Raw genomic sequence first — 15,694 nt, 5'->3', positions numbered from 1 at the left:
CTTTATTATTGTTAAATAAAGGGTCGCGAAAAGTTTTAGTAAATTGAAAGGGGTAAAAAAACCAAGGTTTTTTCCATTAGTGTATAGTTTGTATGCGTTAGTAGCCGGAAGTTAATTTGTTTTGAAATTAGCGATTAGCCTACCTATAGGCCCTACTGCAGGGGTAGGCAACGTACCTTTCGTATACAGTGTGCCAAATTATAAATAATTTCACAATATCAACAACTCGCGTGCCAAACATTTTTCTATGTTTGGTTTTGCACTGGCAACCAGGGCTACGAAGTCGGTTAAAAACAACCCGAGTCCGACTCAGACTCAACAGCCTGTACTTCACCGATTTACGAAACTAAAATGAGATGGATAATCCGCAATCCTTCGTAGGGCTCATGGAAAATAGTTTCGAAATTTAGTTATGCGCATGCGCACATGTCGGGCTCGGGTAGTTTTACCTAGTCTTACTTGAGTCCTGAGTCCGACTCCGCAACCCTGCTGTGATCTGACATCTAATTTACGTATCCTGATGGGAGACGCCTTTAAACCTAATTTCATAAGTTCAATTCTGTAAAGATACCTTAACCCTGCTGAAAAAAACAAACTGTCACGAACACAATACTGTGCCCGCTATTTTGGAATATACTTCAACGTTTTTCAGCCGGTACCTAGAAATCTTAACTGTCAGTTTCGCTTTAAGCTAGGTTTCTCAGTCGCACAAAAACACACGTGCGTACTTTAATGTAGAATGCCCTGCTTCACCGCAGTAAACATCGCGCCTTAATACAAACGGTTAGTCGTAGACAACAAGTATAACGCCCACAAAAGAATAATATTAAATACAACATTTAAGACACTAATTTGTGACACAAACACTGCAGATCGACTAGAAATGTGTGCAACAGTTCAGTTAGCGCTAGTGTTAGTCATGTAATAATAATGTTAATGATTGTAATTGTTAACCAACGTTTCGGCAACCTATACAAGCCGCCTTCGTCAGGGTGATTGACACTGAACGCTCGTACAATAAATGGAAAGGAAAAAAAGAAAAAAACAGAAATAAACGCGAGCAACAAAACGATAAGAAAGTAATTAATTTTTCTCGTACTTTCTCTTCTTTTGGGACACGCCATTTTTAAGATTACATTTTTTGTTACTTTTACAGACGATAATAATAATCAGTCAATGAGTTGTTTAAAGCCTTAATCATTGTACTAAAAAGATCAACAATAAACTAACTTGGCCAGTTAGGCCGTACCCAGTGACAAAATTAGGCAATCACATGTATAACCAGCACTAAAATTTCAAAAAGTGTATCGGAACTTTCAAAACTGCTCGCAGACACGTTCTCCAGTGGTCTCCAATCTTTGAAATAAGCGACCCCAATTTAAATAAGATGTAATCATAATTTACATTGCGACCCCATTTTGGAGACAATTATAGGCAATTTTAAAACAAGTGCTAGAATGCAGCAGAACGGGCACCTACATCGCCGGGGAATGTATTCATAATGAAGTAAAAAATGTTTTTAGCGATAAGCCTCTTTGCCTGTTTGTGTTTCTAAGTGGATATGCTTTCTAATTTGACCTGTGGAATGCAACCTCAGAAAACGCGGATGTTTTACTAGAAATCAACAGCATTTGTTATGATGTTACAAATGAGGGACGATTTTAAACATTTCCGTCTACTGCTGCGCAAAATCAAAAAACACAAATTTTGTCAAATGTACGTTAACTGATATAGCAGCTCCTTCAGAGCTAAAAACAGCAATTTTTATGTAGAAGATGCACTCAGTCACGTTTATTAGTGGGACCCCATTGTAAAGAAAACTAAATACATAAATCGTACTAAAACATTACGAATATGGTGAGTTATGGCGACCCCACAAAAATTTTAGGCGACCTCACTTGAGGTCGCGACCTACAGGTTGGAGACCACTGCCTTAATCTATGCCGTGACTGCCGAAGAACCTGATTTATTCAAAGAGTAAATGACGTATTAATGAAGTAACTGAAATATAAGGATATTGTCACGAAACTAAAAAAATGATCAACTAGCGAAGCATAACGTTATCGATACAAGGCGATAAAAAATCAATAGGGTACTATAGGCTAGCTTCAAAAAAGCAGTTCTAGGAAACTGTGCTACCAATACCTACAGCTGGCAATATTTTTCTGTCTCGTCAGCTGATGTGGATATTTTGATTGATAGTTAATTTTTATCCCTAAAGCGAGGAAATTTACCCCCAGGGGTAAATTTACCCCAGGTTAAGAAAGGCTGGACTAGACGGTGAATACGAAGAGTTTGTTAACAAAACAGTAATTTTAACAAATATCGTGCGTATTATTTTGTTATTACAGTTATTATTATTATTTTATTAATTATTTCTGTTTTGTTATATTACAATTCTGTTATTATTTACTGGTTTTGTATTGAAATAATTTTGAGGCTCTCTGGTACTTGTATTTTCTGCAAATGGCTCTTCCATTGAATACATTTGCCCATCCCTGACCTATACTATCAAGTTATTAGCGCGTCAAAACTAGACGACAGTGGTGTTCAAACTTGTCCAACCTTATTTTAATTACGTAATTGTGTAATACAGATTGTAAAGTCGGACTTCGAGTCCGGATACGGGAGTCGGCTAATTTTTAACCGACTCCACTGCCCTGGTTGTCAGGTTTCATTTTCCAAATGATTTTAAAAGCTTTCAAATTCCCCTGATATGTTCTCGTAAGGTACAATTTTTAGGACTTTGGCCGACTGAAGACATTTTAGAAATCTGACTGTAGGCTACGCCCTGGGTCTATAACAGCGGTTCTCAACCAGTGGGCCATATGAACATTTGAGGTGGGCCACAGACAAATTTAAAAAGCCTAGATTTAGTTTCATTTGTGTTGCTATATTTAATTTAACAGGAATAATGGCCTGGGGATGAATTAAAAAGAATGTAAATTTATTGCTCAGCAGCAAGTACCTCACTAATGTACGGTTGAATAACTAATCTGGTTTGAAATATGTTATGCTGTGTTTTGTTCTAAACCTATTTTAAAGTTTTTTTTTTCATAAAACTATTGGGTCGCAGAATTTTTTTGCAACCTAAAATGGGCCACGCAAGAATAAAGGTTGAGAACCACTGGTCTACAAGAAGGCAGTGTATTCGCCATTTTTTTGCCGGAGCATTAATTGTTGACATGCTTTGCTATTGGTTTGCCATTTGTTTGAAGGTGTAGCGCCAATTTTTATTAGCTCTGTTGGTGTGCCTCGAACGCGAAAAGAGATTGCAGAGGTCTAGTACTCTAGAGCAGTGGTTCTCAACCTTTTTTTACCCGTGACCCCTTTTTACTGCTGTCAAATAGTCGCGGACCCCTAACATTCTTCTGGTGTAATATCTGCTTGTGGTTGTTTTTAATTATTTAGTATATCTGCCTAGTGCACCTTATGTTAAGGAGAAGTCAGTCTTGAGATGCGCGGATGTGTTTTTGACAATGCTAGACGCATGTCATCGTTGCGAACGATAGCATAAACTGAGTATAAGCTACATGTGAACTGTTGTAACGCTGCCTTCCATTTTACAATCTATTTGTGTTACATCACAATGGAAATGTTACGTCACATTCAAAGGGATTAACAAAACGTTACAATGTAATTTGTCACTTACCGTTACCAAGATTGTGATGCATGTTACCCAGCCTTAATTAATTTAATAAAGGTATGTTTTGAAGTTTTGCGGACCCCTGAAAACATTTTGCGGACCCCCGGTTGAGAACCTCTCAGAGCCGCATGCGGCTCTCAACTGAACATTTTGCGGCTCTCTAACCGAGTGAAAAATTAGTTAGAAGTGGCAGAATTGCAACAAAGTAAGTAAGAGAAATCAAGAATTAATGAATTGTATCAGCAAGGATCCCGAGTACGAAGTACTAATGTTACCAGGTACTTCCATCCGGCTCTTCAAAATAATTTTGTGGTTTGTTACGTCACAATAAATTTAGTCCTGATCGACAAGCTATGGCAAACAGTGATAATTAGTTAGCCTAGGCTAGCGTAATGTATATTTGTTGTTTTCTAGTTGATTTCTTAATGTTTTTTAATTATATGCCTACTGTTGTTTTTTATGCGGCTCCTTGCAAACCTTAGGTTTGAAATGCGGCTCTTGCTCTAAAAAAGGTTGAGAATCACTGCTCTAGAGTCTAGACCAGTGCTCTTTCACCGGTGTGCACGGTCGGTGCACCAAAATAAGCATGTGGTGCACCAGTATGCAAAGGTATACAAGTGTGCAGCACAAACTTTTATTGAACTAATAATATTTTACATAATTCAGGATATTGGAAAATGATGTAGGTTTCAACAATTGAATCAAAATGCTGTTTTATGACATGCAATAGTACTCGCAAGCAGCCCGCAGTCAAAATCGAACTTAATACCGACAGTGTAAAACTTCAGCAGCTACGCGCGGTTTATTTGACATGATGGTATCGAAATGCATAATGATTTTTCATATCGCTTTTTATCACAGTTTACCTTTTAAGTAAACAGGGTGCATGAGCGTCAGAACAACTTTAAGGGTACACCAAACCAAAAGGGTTTGAAGAGCACTGCTCTAGTCTGCCCAACGGGACTATTGCGGCCAGAGTGAGATACTTCAGCAACGTGAAATATTAATGTGCGTTTCTTTTTTCTCCTTCGCGGTCACTTCCGAGCGCGAAGGAGGAAAGGCAACGAAACTAGACTCTCCCAGTTGGTGCTTTTTGTGTCGTACTGATTGTTGTAGGTCTACCTTGGCTTGCTCGCTAGTTCAGTGCAGTTTTCCGAGGGAAACTATTTCAGGTTTGGCGAGAGATAGTCTGCAAGGTTTATTCAGATACCTTCTTTGAGGATACCTAAATATCACCCTTTAGATTAGAAGAACTACCAAAGATGAGTCGTCACTCAGACAAGTAAGACAAACGGCCTACCTGCTATCTAAAAGCGGACATTACCACAAAACGAGCCTGAATAATTGTGCCTTTGCACTGTAGGCCTAAGTGTTTGCTTAACGTTGCCTAAATCTTCATACCCATGTTACTTTGCTAACTTGTCATCGTTTTGTAAAACCTGGTTGAAGTAACAAAAACGATTTAATCAATGGTTGAGACTTATTAGAGCACCCTGGGTCCCCGGCTCATTTGAAATATTTATATCATTTATAAGCGTTATATTTGAATAGCGTGGTAAATACATTTCAGCCTAGTTTTGTGTGTGTACTCAGTAATCAGTAGGCCTACAGCCGTGCACTGCGGTGTTCATGAGTTTTGCCCAGTGCCAAAGTCCATTGCGCGTCACTAGAGCAAATAAACACTCGTTTGAACAAACGTATAGGTCATACGCTTTTGTCTCGCATTGTGTGGGCCATGTAGAATGGTTGAGTCATCGTTGGTAAACTACCAGCTTCGTGTAATGGCATACCGGATCCTATTTTTGTAATAGCTTTGCACCATCTGTAATGAATCAGTATAAAAAAGTTCCTCAAACGGTATTGTGATGGGCAAATGCGTTGCGCCAAGGGCATTACGCCATTGCCTCCCCTAAACTATGATTTTTTTATACTACACAAATAAAAAAAATTGAGCGTAAATGACAACTTTAGTACTGCGAACTTGGAGTAGGCTAATAGCTTTCACCTATTGTTAACTTCTGACGTAATAATTGACTTTTGTATGTCAGGCTGTTGGTTGTTGTTGTGTTCACCATTTTATACGCGGCAAAATGTTTCAATTTTTTCTGGTAATAAAACAACCTTAATAAATAATCTATGTATATTATAGAAGGTAATCTGACGCTGGTCTAAAATCCTAGCACAGCGAACATTATTTGGCTTAGGGTGCGGGTTAGTGTTTATGTAGGTTAACCAATAGTTTAAATAATAATACTTGATCCACCCTTACCCAAACAGTGACCGACAACCTACCCCAAATGTTGTGCGTTGCTTTAATAATTGGTTCAACGCTGTGGTAGAATTCTAGACCAGCGCCCTACACCGAATCTTGCGGACAATTGAAATTGATGATGCAATCAAGCTTTGTTGTTAACTCAACATATGCGTTGCAGTGTTATGTTTTAATATCCATGAAACGTCAGCCATTTTAATTGCAGTAACACAGAGTTGTTGCTAGGGATGTTCAAAGTAGAATCCCAAGGTATTCTAGAATAATAGGTTTCGAATCTAGAATAACGAATCCAGAATAGCGAATCCTAGTATATTTTTATTAAATTATTTATTCTCGATTTTGTTTGGGGAAGGGATTACTCTTAGTCTACCCTACAGGGCCCACAATCACAGCAAAAAATAGCCCAAACAATTTTCTAACATGTGAACATTATAATAAAAAAACTCTCTCATATGTTTAACATTCTTAACAAAGTTCTGTCATCTTAAGCCGTTCTGTAAACTGTAATATGTCAACTGCCCAGGTTGTGTCCAAAATTTATATTTTTGCCAAAAGTGAGCAAATGCAACACTGCACATAAAAGTCTTAAGCAATTCGGTCCTGATTTTGAAAGCATTATTAAGTATTATTGCTTCTTTTTTGACTAACATGATCTGCTATGCAGTCATATGATGTACTGCAAAGAATAGAAAGTTATTATTGACATAACGAATTCTTGACAATTACGTGGTGCATAACTGCATAACTTCCCTGAATATTGGCCTAAAGTTGACCTTAAGTAACCCCATAGCGCATTTTGTGGACGGCCAGCACGTTTTGCAACGCTATGTTACTTTTGCAACTTAACGCATTTAGGGAAATTGCGAACTCCACACCGGACATTACACGTTAGCCGCTCGCCCAATAACGCTTGATTGACACTTAATTATTAGACGAACGTTATCGCGAAAAAACGCTGACAGTGCAGTACCAGGTTACATTTAAAGCAAGCACTATAAATTGGTCGCCGCGGCGACAGGCCAACTTACCACACGCGTTTGTGCAATTAGGCGCAACAATCCGCGGTAAAACATTAAATTATATCGGTTCCAATTACCCGAAATAAATGGCAGAATTGGATTCGAATCCCATCTGGATTCGAATCCAAGGATTCGATATTCTACTTTGAGCATCCCTAGTTGTTGCACCGGTGTGTTGAACCCTTAACGCAATTATTGTTGTATGTGAACTATTTTGCTAATTTCGATGCACCTCCGTCGTTATTTTTTTTTGGGGGGGGGGCGATATGAAATATATTGAGCGCGCAAGGAGGCATTAGTATAGAAAAGGTTGGGAAACACTGAATTAACTATAAATGCTATTTTTTGCACTTTGCGCGATTAGACTGGTTTCAACTGCAATTTATGCACGAGAACAGCAAAGACTTTTAGGAATAATAGATTTATGTCGTTAAGTCATGACGTAACTTTGTGGTGTTCTTCCTAAAAAGTTTAATGGCCCTTAAACAAAAATCCTGGATCCGGCTCTGCTTTGAGCTAACCATCCTGCAGTCTGGAGTTCAGATCACACATCTGTGGGGTCTTTATACAGAACGTATATGGTTTTCCCCTGTGTATGCTGTGTAAAAAAAGATTCCTTCTGTCTGCTTCCTGATCAGAAATGTATTCAAGGTATATATTCCTGTAACATTAGGGCATCGTCCGTCTAATTTATTTTTTTCACATGTTTTTTATGCTTTTAAACCAAAAATCATTGTTTTTATGACCAGATATATACTTTCAGTTAGGCCATGGCTCAAAACCAAGAAACTCCAGGCGTATCTAAAATTTTGCAATCGAATGCGGGCAAGTGGAAACTACTATGTGACCATCTGCCGGACGACGGTATGGACTCAGAAAAGCCGCTCTCCGTCATTACTTGCGTGGGAGATTTCGGCATCGGAAAGTCGTTCCTACTAAACTTGATTCTCACCTACTTAAAAAATGTGCGTATTACCACTATAAACAACAATTAATAGTGCATAAATATAAAAAGGCTAAATGCGAAAATAAATTGTCGACTTTTGATGGAGTTTCATTAAGTCTAGGCAAGGACATACGACTGACTTTGGTATTCAAACAGACCGAGAACGTCACTTTACCGAAATAACTTAGGGGAGGGTCGGGACCTACGTTGCTTTACCGAAACATACATTACACAGCCTAACACAGGCTTAATGGCAAAGCCAAACGAAACATTCAGTGTTGTAATGACTTAAGTCAATGCCTTGATCTATGTGCACTTAAGTCACTGTTTTCAAATAACTTGACTTGGATTAAAGTCATTGAATCAATGACTTGGGTATAAATTAAATATTTTCATTTAACATTTTATTATAAAATTAAGATATTTATCTCAAGTTTTCAACGTAAAACGATTAGATTGCTGCATGTTATTTTTAGTTTTTGCTTATTTTGACAAGTTTATTAATTTTAATGGTTTATAGTTTTATTTTCATATCAGTAATTTGACCTGGAGTTGACTTTCTCTAATAATGACTTGACTGGGATTTGACTTGTTATTTTTTCAATACACTTGACTTGGACTTTATTTCAGCAATGACTTGTTTACAACACTGCAATGGTACCGTGATAGGCTATACTTAATCCTGACCTTAATTGCAACTGTTTTGTAAAGGCGCGGTTATCAGACTAATAGTCGTTTCAAGACTTGCTTTGTCTTAGTGCCTGTGTTGCACAGTCAATAGAGCGACGGTGCTGTTTGGATTACTAATACTGGTAGGCCTAGTAGGTGTTCTGTTGGTTAGACGACTTCAGAAGGAAAGATAACAGATTCGTATATAAGGCTCATGAACCCTTTGAGTAGCATATATGAACGGACTGCAAAATATATTCGGTCCCTAATAATTAGGAGTGGGGTGTTATTGAATATGTTACAATGCACTACAAGTACTATAGGCTTACTGCAAGTACTATACTAATGGTCCATTACCGTAAAGCGCTAAAACAAGTTATTTATAGTAAAATATTTGCACAGAATCATCAAGCCTTCGATGACGAAACAGAAATAAAATACGTATTCCCAATGGAAACGACAGTAGAATCTGAAACAAAGGGAATCGATATATACAACGAATATCTTACCCACCCACTACTCGACCAAGGGGTAATAGTAGGAAAAGAAAAAAGTTCCAAAGATTATAACAAATTTCTTTCGATTTCGGAAATATTACTATTATATTTATAAGGAACTATCAATTATGACGCATTGTGTTTTTGAGGCTTTTGATTGCAACACTTTAAGATCCAGCTTGTTTTGAAAGTACACTTTGGACTATTTTTATCACTAACTTTGTTTTAAATAAAACGCTCCAACCTCGTGCACTGAAAATAAGACTTTTACTTTACGCTATGCTTTTCAACCTAAAAAAATCATCCGCATTTTTTTATTTCGATAAATTTCCATGCGCACGAAACATGCACAGTAAGTTTGCAAACTTCACTTTTATTTGTGAAATAACAATGAAATGGTTGGTGTACCGGTATGAAAGCCATGTGCCTAAGCCTTGCCCGATATAAAATATGTAGCTTAAGCTGCAATGAACCACTATACGAGACTATATTACTGTAGCGCATAAGTGGGCCCACCAGCTTATTTGATTACTGTATTACACATAATAAAAATAATAACACGCACCATTTTTGTTCGCACATTCATCCGCACGGCGTTTGTCATCCGCATTACAATTTTTTCATCCGCACAAATGCGTGCCATCCCACGGGTTGAAAAGCACTGCTTTATGCTATGCTAGGTGGTAGCGTTGCTGGACACCGAAGGACCATCTGATCCAACCCAATCGCAGGACAACGCCACCAAGGTGTTCGCATTATCTGCTCACTTCAGTTCTGTGCTGTTGTACAACATGAAGGAAAAATTTACCACGGGTAACATGGACAAATTACAGGTTCGACAATGGGGATTGACATAATTTACTATTTTGGCTATCCGTGCAAAAAAAGACTTTGCGTCCAAAGTATTTTGCCAAGTTGACGCAAGTCCAAGTCAAGTCATTTTACTCCTAAATACTCAAGTTAAGTCTTTTTTTACCAATGATAAAAGTTTTACTACACTCGTTTTCACTATTCGCTTTAAAGGACCTAAATATGGTGATTGATGTTGATCAACTCAGATTCCAGATAAGAAGAAAACGCTTATCACATCACCAGTTAGGCCACTATGTTGGCCAAAAGCACCGACTAAGCGAGCTTTGATTAGATTTACTTTAAACAAAGTTTAAACGCACCCACTTTCTATGCTCAGCGATTTGTGTAGAATATGAATAAATGCAGTTCTGTATGTATTTCAACTTTCGCAGGTATTCCTGGAAGAAATGCGGCAACTATCAGGCAAAAAAAACGAAAAACATTTTCAGGTATCTCCTGTACAAATATTAACTTTTTAGTTTTTAGTGCATTTTGGTTGGTGTCATTTAGAAATCTCGGTTAGTCCCATGTATACGAAATTTTATGACTCTTATAATAAAGCGGAATATCACAAACGATATATATATACACACCTATATAAATAGCCTATATTTCTAAACGTATATGTGTGTTAAAGCACAACCCATTGGGCAAAGTTCTTCACGAGAGTGTTCTTATTTTATCACAGGACCTAGTAATCGTAATCCGGGACTTTTCAGACGAGCAGTTCGGCTACAGCTGGGAGGGTGGAAAGGCTTACTTGGACCACATGAAAAGCAACGCGACTGGGTTATATGGAGGAGGTCAGATCGCCACATTTTTCAAGAAGCTCCGTCACGAGTTTAACTCTGTCCTTATCTTTCTGATGCCGCCTCCAAGCGCGGCAGTTGCAATCAAGGGAAGGAAAGTCGAAAGGATAGGTGGTGCGTCAATACGTCATTCTATATATGTTGCTCATTTGTGTTTTTCGGTTGGTCTTGGCTAGTGTAACGAATTAGGCATATTGGTCGTTTCGCCTTAAGCTTCATTATCATTGAATTGCTATCGTTGTTTAAACATTTTTCATATATTATATTTCTTGCCCGATTAATATAGCTTTACCACTGATCTTACTTTGATTTTGCACAGATCTCGACGACAGCTTTAGAAGCTGCCTGTTTATGCTGATAAAACAGATTATGTACGAATTGTTGAAGCCAAGAGAGTTTAGCGATCGGCAGCAAGTTCTCACTGTAGGTGAATTTCGGACCGAACTCATAAAATTTGCAGCGAAACTGGAAAACTTCACAGAACCTACAAGCAGTACGCTGGCCAACGTGAGCGATATAAAACGACAAAAGGACAAAAAATAATTTATATTTAGTATAGAAGACATCCCTTCGGCGTTCCCTAGGGTAAAAACAAAGTTAACCGGTTATTTGATAAATAAATGTATCGCCGAAACCCTGTCCTTGCTAGTTGTCACTTTTTTGGTTGTCCGGCGATATTGATAAAGTATTTACGGTATATTTTTCGAATTATACCATATTTTGCATTTTTAAACAAGTGTCTTAGACCATGAAAACTTTGAATTATTGTTTATTGTTTGGTAGGTTTACAGTTGCAGTGTAAGTTTGCTGTTTTTTGAAAGGTTTGTGCTGATAGGTTTTACGCTATTCGAAAATTTTTTTGACAATTTTGCGGATAAGGTTACTTCCAAGCTATAGGCCTAGTCGTTTTGTCAACATTGTTTGTTGCTAAGGACCCTTAATATCATCTGCTAATGTTATTGTTGGTAGTGGTGCGTATAATAAAACGGACCAGTAATACTTCGCTGGGAACAGCAAAGCACTTTGTTGCGTGCTTGCAATTGTCGAAAATAAATTTTGAAAGGTTGTGGCTTAACGAAAAAAAAACTAGAATAACTGAAAGATAAAAAAGATATTCTAATTTTCTATAGGCAAGAAAGGAAGAAGTCGTACGTCGTGTGTTGGACGAATGCTTTAGGGCATACCAAGACGAACTACAAAAAGTAAGGTGGAAATCTACGAATAGGATTTATTTTAGGCAGGCCGGAACTTTGACATATTTTTTAGTTTAACTAACGACACTTGAACCTGCGCATTAGAGGTGCATTTTGAAACTTGTTTGTGTCATTGCCATAAGAAGAACTTGACGAATTTCACTTTTGAACTGTTACTACCTAACTATGACCTGGAATTTATTCATTATAAATAATATGCAATCAATACAGGAATCACGGGCGAAGATATAGCATCCTTTGTCATTGCTAAAATTACCCACGGGAAACCCTAAATTATCCCTCTTGGTTAATTACCAGTTATATGTACCTATGTTATAAGTATAGACCTTTAAATCTACCCTTTGGTCTGAGGAGGCTTTACGGTCCCGATACGAACACCTTTGCATATAAAACGGCAGAGTGGAAACTTTTGACATTTCTTGGTTAGGTTCGGTTCGGGTTGAATGATTTTTTTTGGGGTTTTGGTCCGGAGCAAATTAAATCTTCTTGTTCAGTTTGTCTAAATTTATTTTATAAAGTTCTGTTCGGATACAATATGAGTTGAGTTAAACCTAAAATTGAGTCTATAAATGTAGAAAATAATTATTGAATTGTAACTCGTATCCAATCTCAGTTTCTAGGCGTATTCAAAAACAAGCAGCTTATTAGTGAAACATCTGAAAAAATAAAAAATAAAAAAGTATCATTTTATTTTAAGATTAGTAATTTTTTTATAAAATTTTTAACATGGCATAAATTGACTCTGTAAAAGTTATAACGTCATGCTGGGGTGAATCGCTTTTTAACAGGTTTGGGCTCTGTTCAGGTTCTTTCTTAATTTTCGGTTCAATTCCGGTTCAGGTCGGTAAAATCTCACTAAAATCAGTTCAGGTTCGGTTACGGTTCGGGAAAAATTGCCCAAAAAGGTTTCATAACGTTCCAGATCAGGTTTGATTCCACTTCCTGCAAAAGAGTTATTTGAACCCAACTTTGATATATTGTACGATGTTTGGATTGATGCATGTAGAACTTCGGCTCCTTGCAGTCGGCTGACACACGCCGGCACAAGCACGAAGAGGTGAAGCGAACAGCACTCGAACGGTACAGAAAGGGGATCAAGGGACACTTTGTTGAAGAGGATGTCGCCGATACTTCTGCGAAAAAATTGGAGGAACTAGTCGACAAACGGTTTGACGCGTTCAACAATTCGTCGAACAAGAACCAGCAGGTGAGTGAAAGCAAAAGTTACGTTTTAACGTTTATCTATAGATAGCAAATGAGAGCGAAAATCGGTGAACAGCCGTTGTTTAATACAAGCAGCTTCCATGTTAGACAAGTAACAGTAGTGCATTGTAGGGAAAAATATATCTATAAAAAATCAGTTGTTACGTGTCTATCTATATTTTCTTGTCATAACCTTTCGAATAAGTTTGACTTAAAAAAATAGCAGTTAAAAACAGCATAGTTGCGAATATTTAGGCAACAAAGAGATGTATCATCGCCTAGTTTCGGGAGAAGGACGATTTGTTTGTGGAGCCAAAGAACCGCTTAATAGCAAGTCAGTGACTTTGACTTCACTTTAAAAATAGATACAGTTAGAATAGTAATAAATCTTTTTCCGAAGGAACCAATTTTAGTGTTGTTTCAGGTTTCAGTTTCAGATAATCTAAAATAACTAAAAAGAGTAGGCTTACGAATTTTACGTTCCCTGAAAAATTTCTTGATAAAAAGGCATTAAAATCTAGAGATTAAAGAGTTTGAAGCCCATGTGCGATGATACATTTTTAAAAGTCCTTGAGGGTACCCAAAAAAGTTTTAATTTCTAGAAATCCTAGAGTTAAATGAATATGTTAGAACAGGGTTTTACAATGTGCGCAAATTTTAAAATGCCTTCAGAAATGTGCACGCATTTTGAAATAGTTGATGCGGGCACAACCTCTCCAACATTAGCAAACATTTTTAAAATCTGTTAGGTTATCGTTCGTGGATCCCTCGCTATACCGAGCTCTAACCCGCTAATGTATGTAATCTAGCATCCAATAATTTATCTTTTTTTTCATTTTTCTTTGCGCATGCCGACCTCACGTTGCTTCTATTGTGTTTCATTTTTAAAAGAACATTTTTAAGCCCTAAAGCCCATGAGTCTGATAGGTCTTTCTATAATGACAATTTTGTTGCGACGTCACGTTATGTCGTGCTTAGATCTAATTGCTTTTATAAATCTTATAAGTTTTTTAAACAAAAGAAAAAAAGTTGTTGTGATGTTTGTTTTGATAAAAACTGGAAAATACTTAAGTTTACTGTGTTTGATTTTGCCTGTGGTTGAAACTATAGGTTAACAGTTGCCGACCCCAATGTTAGAGGTTTATATAATAATCTCGTGGTTAGAATTGAAAAGTGCACCAAACCAGAGGACATATAAAACAGAAGTAAAAAATTTGGCTTGTAAAAGTGATTTTAACAGATGTAAAAGTCAGCGGTATAAAGTTCGTTGCGTTTGTATTACATTTCAGCATGTGCGTAAACAGATAAAAATTATTTATTTGGATTGTGCTGAACGTTATATTGTTATTTTTTGTATTTTTTCAGGTATTATGGGTTATCGGCGGGGTTCTCGTCGTTGGTGGGGCGATCGCTCTCATAGTGTGCTACCCCAGCCAAGCAAAGATGGTGTGGAAGGTAATTGGGCCGATTGTACAAAAGGCGATCCCTAAAGTGATGCCTTACCTAAAAGACGGCATTGACCAGAAATTGGGTCCCGAGATGATGGAGATTATCGGCCCCTGCATCGCCATCGTGTGCAAATTGACTTCAAAACGTCTCAAACCGCTTCCTAAACGACGTTGATAATAATGCTGTAAGATAATATCAATAAAAAGCTTAATTCATTCACACTCAACGTTAATGGTAAACCTAAAAACTACTGCCCTTAATGTGGTATAACCACTTTCGTAAACGATTTGTTGATTTACGCCCGTATTCTTCCATCGTAATGTTTTCCTTACTTTCGTATATCCATTTATATACGTTTTTCTTTACTTCGCCTCCTTGATTGCAATTTCATTCTCACGTATAGTTTGCACTTCACCCCAAGACAAATAGGTAAAAAATACCGTTTGTTTTCGTAAAAAAATATTTTATTATTTACCAGTGGCTGTTCCCTGCTCTGCACATATTAAGTAAATGTTAAAACAAGTTAAAAATGTGTGTTTGTTTCACAAGGGCGAGACCAGGGACGTGAAGCTATACGCATTTAAATTTAAAGTAACGAAGCATATCTTGCAAAGAGCTAAAGGCACACTATAATGCAACAATGCGATAAGCCGCTGTAAGGGAAGGTTGCCCATGATGGGACACGTTTTTTCAAATGATTGTAGTTCTCATTATAACAATAATTTTGAATAATATCATGCCTGTTTGAAACCTATGCCCTTAACGCTTAAAAAACGCCTATAACTTTGCCTCTAGCGTTTCAACTTTTTTATTAAATCATCTTAGAAAAAACGTTGCTGTGTCCCGTCTTAGGAAACCAGAGTTTCATTTGATGGGACAGTGTGATTCGCAAGATGGGACAAGAAGAATCCGTTGTTTTAAATTGATCAATTTGTACCACAAGCATTAAAAACAACTTTAACTCAACCTGCTACACTTACATAAGTTTAAAACTAGCCTGTTTAGAACAATTTCACAGAATCTTAGAACGAATTTGCTTTGGTAAGCGAGAATTAATATTTTTAAATTAACAGGACAAGTGCGTGGCAAAGAGTCACTGTCTTGGAACTTTAGTTCTG

General features: G+C 37.3%; 1 protein-coding gene across 2 annotated transcripts; it reads left to right on the top strand.

Moving 5' to 3' along the window:
* The first annotated feature begins 4,779 nt into the window (after nucleotides 1-4,779).
* Nucleotides 4,780-15,098, top strand: LOC146139975 (atlastin-3-like). Of its 2 annotated transcripts, XM_083391766.1 has the most exons (10): nucleotides 4,780-4,928; nucleotides 7,701-7,902; nucleotides 8,955-9,083; nucleotides 9,730-9,882; nucleotides 10,294-10,350; nucleotides 10,590-10,824; nucleotides 11,030-11,217; nucleotides 11,841-11,912; nucleotides 12,931-13,131; nucleotides 14,493-15,098. In XM_083391766.1, the coding sequence occupies exons 2-10, from the start codon at nucleotides 7,708-7,710 to the stop codon at nucleotides 14,748-14,750; spliced, it is 1,488 nt and encodes a 495-aa protein (XP_083247892.1). In that variant the 5' UTR covers nucleotides 4,780-4,928; nucleotides 7,701-7,707; the 3' UTR covers nucleotides 14,751-15,098. The 2 variants fall into 2 exon arrangements, with proteins under 2 accessions (XP_083247892.1, XP_083247891.1); XM_083391765.1 differs by lacking the exon at nucleotides 4,780-4,928 and having other exon boundaries at nucleotides 7,485-7,902.
* The last annotated feature ends 596 nt before the right edge of the window (nucleotides 15,099-15,694 follow it).

Source organism: Ascidiella aspersa, chromosome 6, assembly GCF_963924565.1.
Source record: "Ascidiella aspersa chromosome 6, kaAscAspe10.2, whole genome shotgun sequence".
NCBI classification, from domain to species: Eukaryota; Metazoa; Chordata; class Ascidiacea; order Phlebobranchia; family Ascidiidae; genus Ascidiella; species Ascidiella aspersa.
Note: the sequence above shows the minus strand (reverse complement) of the source record. Positions and strands in the feature narration are given on the sequence as shown.

What these genes read in the sequence shown, in the direction of transcription:
- LOC146139975 (XM_083391766.1), top strand. Translation starts at nt 7,708, where the DNA reads ATGGCTCAAAACCAAGAAACTCCAGGCGTATCTAAAATTTTGCAATCG. An exon ending in TTCTCACCTACTTAAAAAAT is followed by an intron (nt 7,903 to 8,954) that starts GTGCGTATTACC and finishes ATATTTGCACAG; the next exon opens with AATCATCAAGCCTTCGATGA. An exon ending in ACCCACTACTCGACCAAGGG is followed by an intron (nt 9,084 to 9,729) that starts GTAATAGTAGGA and finishes ATGCTATGCTAG; the next exon opens with GTGGTAGCGTTGCTGGACAC.